The sequence below is a fragment of the Labrus mixtus genome, chromosome 3 (genome assembly GCF_963584025.1).
Source record: "Labrus mixtus chromosome 3, fLabMix1.1, whole genome shotgun sequence".
In the NCBI taxonomy this organism is placed as follows: Eukaryota; Metazoa; Chordata; class Actinopteri; order Labriformes; family Labridae; genus Labrus; species Labrus mixtus.
In genome coordinates, this window is record NC_083614.1 from 26,843,372 (window position 1) to 26,852,023 (window position 8,652).

General features: G+C 39.3%; 1 protein-coding gene across 1 annotated transcript; it reads right to left on the reverse strand.

Annotated features, from left to right (window-relative positions):
* Positions 1–851: 851 nt before the first annotated feature.
* LOC132969307 (regulator of G-protein signaling 21-like) lies at positions 852–4,095 on the reverse strand. Its single transcript, XM_061034324.1, has 5 exons — positions 3,829–4,095; positions 3,637–3,732; positions 3,492–3,547; positions 3,154–3,320; positions 852–1,519 (listed from the first exon to the last, which is right to left on the reverse strand). The coding sequence occupies exons 1-5, from the start codon at positions 4,074–4,076 to the stop codon at positions 1,334–1,336; spliced, it is 753 nt and encodes a 250-aa protein (XP_060890307.1). The 5' UTR covers positions 4,077–4,095; the 3' UTR covers positions 852–1,333.
* Positions 4,096–8,652: the final 4,557 nt, after the last annotated feature.

Below are 8,652 nucleotides of genomic sequence, written 5' to 3' on the forward strand. Positions count from 1 at the left end.
TCACGGTGGCACTCTAGGATTGTGGGTAGTGTAGTCATTTTTCCCCAAGATTGCAAATAAATGACTTTTGTCTTATAAAGAGGTTGATATCATCTAATTTTTCCGCACAGAATAATTATAATGTGCACACAAGGTTGATTTTTTCCACTTTTCTGGACTTCAGGGGCTCTGTACTTTCTGATTAAATGTTTTGAGGACATAAAACAAGCTTTTTCTAAGTCTTTATAATGTAATTTAAGGCATACCCTTAACTTTGAATTAATGTAATTAAGGAGTGTGTTGTTGTTTTCTTGGCAATACACATTGTGAACTTTCCCCAGAGAAATAAGTACAGCAGTTGTGTATCTCTGCCATCATTGTCTTTAGATGATGAGATTATTCCCCTAACAAGGCAGCACATTCAGGCTGATCTGTTACGCCTCAGGTTGTCTGATGACTGCACTGTTGTCGTTTAAGCCTCTGAGTTATTATTAGCTGCCTCTGTACTCCTTTTTAAGGCACTATCCTGCAGAATAAGGCCATTTACAGAACTGAGTGGGATCAAGGGTTACTGCAGGGTTACTTTTTTCCAGTTTGGTAAACCCTATTGCTGGTGTGTGGAGTCATCTCTGCACCTAATTAGAGGATAGATCAAACATGTGACCAAAAACAGAATCTCCTTGCTGGGTGAACGCTGGAAACTGTTCTCTTTTTTTTCTTTTTGACTCATGCCCATCTCTACGGCTCAAGTCAGACAGTCAGTCAGACAAATATAAACCTTTGTCTCACAACTTCTGACAGCATGGAAACAGTCAGAAATGTAAGAATAGTCATGCAGGTCGTCATGTGTGAGAACATAGGCAAAGTTGGAATTTTGTGAAAATATATTTATTGCCCATTGATTTAAAGACGACCATTTTATTCCACATGTCAGAAACCATTGATTTTACCATCTTTATTTTCTATCACACTTTGAACTCCACCTAAACTTACAATACCTTTCAGGTAGCACATACTGTTTTCCAATGAACTCCGAACATTTGCACCGATACACTGCTGATAGTGACATCGTTCTTTTTCCCATCATACACAGACTTTTTTCCACCTCACATAACTTTTCTCCAATGTTTGACTTTCATTATTTTCCACAACATTTCATCAGTACCATCATCTCTCAGCACACCTACAGTGCGACATAACGCTTTAACTCAGTCAAGAAGACAAAAGAAACAACAAGGCGACGGCCGAATGCAAACAATAAACAACAAAACCAATTGTTTTGGCCATTTTAGCTAGATCCACTTCTTATGCACAGTCTATGGTTGATACAGCGCAAGTTTTGATTGTTGTCAAGCTAAATGTACCAAAGAGTTCTGGATTTGTGCTTCAGACTTAGGTAGGCATCTGAGTGCAGGAATCTGGGCCAGGAGTCTCTTTCCATCAGCAGATAAACATGTCTTTGGGCCTCATCGAAACATGAAAGGCTCGGCTCCTCCAAAGACTTCTTGATCTTCTCTTTTATGTGAAAGTCAACATTGATCTAGAGAGAGAAAACAAACACAAGACGTTGGCTCAAACGCTGTGAGATATACAGGTAATACATTATTTGTAAAACCTTGTTGGTTTGCGATATGGATTTGTAATTTTTCAGCCAGCTAAAACACATCTCTTCCCTCTCGCTCCCTCTGTGTTACAGCACAGTCTGATAGAGCCATGCATGTTGAAATGATCTCTAGCCCATGGTTTATAGTGCTTGGTATATGTGCCCTTTTATATTTATTAAATTGTGCATAAGTAGAGAGCCAGATTAAAACGGCTAGCCCTACAACCACTTTGAATCACATTTAAGTTGTATGAAAGGTGCTTTTAGAGGCGCTGCTTGATAACAGTAAAGCAGGCAACTGCTTGGGGCCCCATTAGGGGCTCACAAACTTAAACCAAAACAGTGACACAAAAAGTACAAATTTTGCAACGACAGTAGGAAACCTCCCTAAGGGGGCCCCATCTGACAGCACTCACTCTGGTTGCCCTGCTGAGAATTGTATGCATTATTGCTGTGAAAACCAAAAGTTTGTCAATGAAAGTCAACAAAGAAAAATGAAGAGGAATTATCCGTCTTTACCGCCTTTAGGAGAGAGGGCCCCCCAATTGAGTTTTGCTCAGGACCCCACCAGACTCTGGAATCGCCACTGGGCGCTATAATAAATAAAGCTTGATTGATATTAAGACTAATTAAAGGCGCAAATTTACACCCCCTGGGACGTCCCGCCTTCTCTATGAATGACACAGAGGTTAATGGGAGTACAAAGTGATACCACCTCTGTACCGCCATCAGAGGTAGAAACAGAGGCGTTACAGGGCGAGATGGGATCAGCAGAGTCAGCGGAGAACAGCGCAGTGTGTGTGTGTTCATGTCTGACTGCGGATGTATCAATCAATCCATCAATCTTTGTCTGTATAGTGCTAATTCATAACAAATGTTATGTCAAGTCACTTTACAAAAAGAGCAGGTCCTCTTTGTTATAATATTTCCAAAGACCCAACATTAGTCTCCCGTGAGCACAGACCTTAGCAACGATTAGCAAAGAAAGTGTACAGTGAGCTCCTTCTGTTTCTTGTGCTTCCACAACAGCGTAACGCAATGTGACTGAGACTGATAATATGATGCTGTTGTGAAATTAATGTGAATGTACAAAGACATAATGACGGCAGACCTTTGTTGCAGAACTGCATGGCTGTTGAGCGACTGTATAAATGCTAATAAGTTTAGGTTCTTGATTGACAAATTCACTACGTTTCTCAAAGTTCAGTAGCTAAACATATAAATATTTTATATAATTACAGATTCTCATCTGGATTCAGAGTTGATAAGATGCAAATGAACCGCACCCCACAGGATATATCTTCACTTCAGTGTGCCAACATTACAGCATACAGCACCAGAGGCAGTGGAAGTTGTGAAACGTTGTAGTCATCCGTGTTTCTTCATCCACTTTGTCAGTCTTTAACTTATTTTTCTTCATAATTTGGGGCGCAATCTGATACTGATGCAACAATCCTTTCCCATGTTTTGCAATAGCAATTTGGGAGAAATAGAGAATTTATTTTCACTGTCTACTGGCTCTAGATCCGTCCATCATGAACCATCAGCCCGGGTACACGTGGCACACTGACCTCTCTGCAGGCTGTTGGCTCAATGAACTCCTTGTAGATCTTCTCGGCTTTCCAGCGAAGGTCGTCCAATGAGGTGGTTGACCTGAAGTCTTCACATGCGAGCCAGAAGTCAATGTTTTCTTCACTGAACTCCGACTGCAGGAATGCACGAAAAGCTGCTAAATATTCTGTACGGGGGGGAAATAATTTATTTTAGTACTTTGTTTAAATTGTGTGTGCAATCAGAAACACATTTTAAATGTTTTTTTCTTTCAGTTATGATTGTGCATGATTAATTCTGCAGCTCTTTATTTTCATAAAACTAGCATCCCATTCTTTCAAAAATAGATTATTCTTACTTTTATCCTGAAGCATTTTTTCCAGAGTTGAATGGAGTTGATGTTCAGTCTGCCAACTAATAAAACAAAGAGATTTGAGTTTTCATTTTCATGACAATAAAAAGCTGTAAGAGTCAAATATCTAAATGGTACCAATTAAGTTTACCTCACATTTGACGGAGATGTGTCATGATAATGTCTTTGCACCACAAGGCGCTGGACGTCTTTCTTATACCTCTTTCGATTCAGAACAATATCAATTCTGCAAAACAATAGACCGTTTTTTAAATGTAAGTAAGTTAGAAGACAGAAACATCTGATCAACTTAACTCAATTATTACTCAGTCATTAGTCTTACCTTCTGGGCCGCTTCACATTCTGCATTAGGTCTTTAAATTCATTAAACCGAATCCTTGAAAACAAGTGTTTTGGCATTTTAACATCCCCGGTCCTCTGAGGAGCTGTGACAGTGTTTAGTGTTTTGCTTTGTCTGTAAAAAACCACCATTACCTCCAGCACTCGCCCTAAAACTGACAGGAAAAGGAGCCCGCCTATGACGCCGGGGACCTGCTGGTACAGGTTCCTGAATGCCTTTTGGATACGCATTCAGCTGACTGCTGCAAAGACTCAGTCGGATAGGTCTCTGACTCACAGCTGTAAAATTCCAGTGAGAGTTGTAGCAGAAGCTGAATGAAGAGGAAAACTCCCAGAGGTTGACTGAGGCCAGAGAACATGCCTTTGAGTCTTTAAAGGATTTTGTTGCAGTATTTACATTTAGGTATCTATCCCTTTAATCTCTCAGGTTGTATTCGGTTCAGATCATAGTGAAGGAGAACCTTAATAATCAGGTGTTCAAGTCTACTCAAACATGCAGACCGTTTGATTTTCTTAATTTATATTTTATTGGAAATAAAGTTACTGATTAATTATTTGGAGTGAATCAACCTTTCTGCAAAAAAGTTTTATGTATTTGCATTCATTAAAAAAAGGGAAAACAGATAATTACTGTCATCTTATAAAAGTGCAAAAATAAAATATCCGACAACAGACACTAAGTGCCTGAGCACAGTAGCATTCTGGAGAAAGAATGTATCGCGCAGTAAACACACACAGAGAGACTGATGATCACTCAGATGTGAGCTTCTGTCTTGGCAATACAAACGTTTTTTTTCCCCCCTGCTCGAGTTAAACGTCAAGAACATAGCGGCGGGTTGTAGTCAATGTTCAGGAATAAAAACTTTGTCCACCGCCAGGAGTAGTAATCGTCATCTTCACAAAGCAACTGTTGAGTCTGTCACCTTCAGGGAACTAATTAGCAAAATAACTCAAATGGCTACAACGCTACATGTACATGAAATCTGTGAGTTGTTTCCTCTCACACTGCCACAGCAACACTTAATAATATGTACATTAATAGGATACGTATTGAAGCAAATTTCTCAAGTTACTAGTTACTTTTATTTTGTTTAACTTTTTGATTATAGTAAATATTTACTCGTTTTCTGTAACTCTCTCAATAACTTAGAATAGGTGATGACAAAAAGTCATCCACAACAACCTTAAAAATGTTCCGCGGTTAAAAACTACTACTACCCTGAGTCACCTAAGGACAGTGTGTGAAAAAGCATGAAAGAAGACAGGAAGTCAACTGGGAAGTTACTACATGTACTGCACTTCGTCACTGAAAGCAAGCAAACCAAAAAGGACCCATAATCCTTCTCTTCAACGTCACACAGTTATGATAATCATACGCATTAATGCACTCACACGTGCACCACCTCGATTGAGTATGCAAATCACAACTTCAAAGTTCCTCTATTTGAATGTCCCATGAAACTGTAATGGAAATTCTGCCACTCTACAAGCTGCTGCTTGTGTGTATGTTTGGGTGGGGGTGGTGGTGAGGTGTGGGTGTGGGTGTGTGGTGCTTTTCAGGATTCCCTCAGGGGTCTCTTCATTGTGTATAGTGGTGTGTTTGTGGTTAAGAGAAAGCTGAAGTGGGTTGATTTCAAACTTTCCACACAAAGACGATACAGGGGTTGCAGCAGGATAGGGAGTTGACTGCAGTTAGCGGGCGACGCCCTTAATATTGCACACGTGACTGAACGGTACTTTCAGCACAGATGTGAGAAAGTTGAGAGCATGCAAACTACTTTTGGTAACTCTGCTTTCTAAATGTAATCGTGATCGATAAGGCTCGTGGGAAAGGAAGTGTTCTTTGACATCTATGTTGCAAAGAGTTCAAACGTGGTAGTAGCTACCCCTGATTGTATTAGGAGATGAACAGCAATTAAGCTGATTACTTTGCTGTTCTCCTGCAGCTCTACTCTTGTGGTTCACTCTCACAGCTCTTTTAAAAAATACCTGCAAAGGCAACAAGTTATTTTTATTTAAAAATGTTAAAAACAATATCCCAGGATTTTTTGTATGTTTGTTTGTTTTATGTTTGATTTTGTATATTTAGCATTTGGAAGTTAAAGATAAACTCACTCTGAACTTCTATTTTCCAGATTGACAGCAACTTAACATCAAATGAAAAAAATAAATGATAACGTTGCCCTTTAGATGCAGTTTAGTATCTTTTGTAGCATTGCTTGATTTTAAACCTCAAATGGAAGCACATGTGTTCATCACCTGAATGGCATTTCTGCCTGTCACACCTCTGCCAGTGCCAGTGGGCCAGCCACAGACTCATCAGCTGGGAGCCCCCTTCATATACGTTTCGCACCTTTCAAAAAACATCTCTAGTTGGTGGGTTACTGCTCCCTGCGCCCTGGCCCTAAGATCGTTGGTTCCCTCAATTTTGGTCTCTTCTTCTGAGCCACAGCCAGAAGCTCCCTTTTTTCCGGAATGAACTCAAGCAAACCCACACACGACAGCTAAATTGCTACAGCTCTTAATAACATATGGAGCCTGATTTTGACCACTTTTGGTAACTCAGGAATCCCACTGTTTAAAAAAAAATGTAAGCATTTTAAATTGTGAATCTGCTATTTTGCAAACAGCACATCAAAACTATGAGGACAGAAAGTTTGACAAGTGTAGGAATGGTCGCTACCTAACAGGACTTAACAAATAATAAGTTACCGACCTTAAACTTTAGTTTGGTTTTCTTTTAGCCTCTGTGACCACAAACCTCAGTTATCTTCTCACAAGGTTTATGCAACTAACCACATGACTTTCTATGGCTTCTTTCTTATTTACTGAATGACTAAAACATGTTGGGGTTGATTTGCAACTAATTTCTAAACTTTTGAAATCCTTTAAACACCTCCACATTAAGAAACCAGACATCTTTTCTAACGTATCATATTGTGCTTATTTGGGATTACGCTATATTGACAGTGAGGTGGATTACTCTGCACTTTGTGTGTTTGCTCTGACACCAATGCTTACATTCTTCCTTTCCACATAGGAAATCACCTGCCTTAAGAATCATTCTGTTTTTGCCACTACTTGATGTTCTTTCTCATAAAAATGAAATGCAAACGGAAAAAGTCAGAGTTCAACCAACTTATCTTATTGATCCATATCTTTTGAGTCACAGGATGTTGTTTGCTTCATATGTTTATGTTAGTTTCAAAGTGTTCCAATGATTTCACACGTTTCCTTTAGCAGTCTGGTTCAAAGCCTTTTGCTTTGGTAACTCACCTTTTTAAAAACAAGTTTTCAGATGCTCCTGCTTCAGATTGGTTATTTTAAGGAGCCTTGGTATTGTGTTTTCATTTGTCCCTGTCTTCTGATTAATCTTGGGACTCCTCTTTTTTACCTAATGACCATGCAGGGGCTCATGACCCCAAGGTTGGACCATCGACTCCCGAGGTAGGGTTGGTGTAGTGATGTAGTTTGAGTCATGTCCATATGTAGATCTTTGTTGCGCCACAAGACTTAGTATTGCCCATTTTATTGAAAAGACAAGCACAATAATTTCCTTGGACTGATTTGGGGTATTTCTATGGAGACAACACTAAACTTGTCCCTTGATTAGAAATGCCAAAAAGGGACAAATCAGGGAAAGTCAAATGTATTCATGGAGCATAAGAAAAGTGAAGAATTAAATAAGATTAAAAATGATTAAGAGCAGAGATAAAACCATAAGCAGTATGATAATATGACTTTCTGGACAATTACAATTGTCAAACTAAGGCTGTAAGCAGCACAGAACTGGTTGGCCCTCACACCTTTGTGCACGTTGGGGTTTGATGAATGTTGAGGTTGTGGCACAGCTCCCAAAGGGTGATTTCGTTCAAATGTGGAGGCCGTGAAACGCTAAAATTAGGCATTATTATGAAATTCAAATAAAAATGGCGGACTTCCTGTTGGGTTTAGACTATGGGTGCAAGAGGACTTTTTGTAGGTTTTGTTGGTGAATATTTGGCATACCCAATTTCATACCTGTAGGTTAAACCAAACTCTATGGGGAGCCCTTTTTAAAAAAAATGTGTAATGGGCGCTTGAGCCATTTCGCCCAAGTCATCTGCAAAACCACCAAAATATCAAATGGTTTCACAGACCTGATACACATGTCAGGTTTGGTGATTTTTCAGGCATCTTAAAGCCTCCAAAAATGGGATCAAAGAGGTGGTAGAAATGATATTAATTCCTTGCATTTGAAAAAAGGGTCCTTGCTCCAATGTCAGTGCTCCGGCACAAATAAATGTTTAGAGGATGGGATGGGTTTCATAAAAGTCAACTACATTCAACAAAAAGTAAAAAAAAATTGAGCCATCCACCAATCCCAAAGTAAATTGAAAGCTATGAATCATTTATCAGTGTCTTATGGTTGCAACACTAGAAAGATGCAAAGCAGGAAAATTCCACTTTAATGGCTGTCAGTGACACTTTAACCATTGTGGCTCCGGAGCTTAGCCTTTTTTTATCAGTGTGTCAAAACACCTTTACTAAAGTTGCTGACACTTGAATCAAAGATACATGAATGAGTCATTTTCTCACCACGCTGTGAGTTATTTTCGTCTTGTACAGCGGGTTGAAAATAGTTGATGACTGAGAGCTGAACAAGTATCACTGAAGAGATCAGAACAGTGTGTTTTCTTGTTCTACTCAACTTCTCATATGACACTCAGGTGACCTTGGGGTGACCCTCTGATTGACAGCTTTAAGAAGTCCTGGTTCAATGAGACAACAAGCTGGTTTGTTTTTTTTATTAGCATTTTTGTTTTTG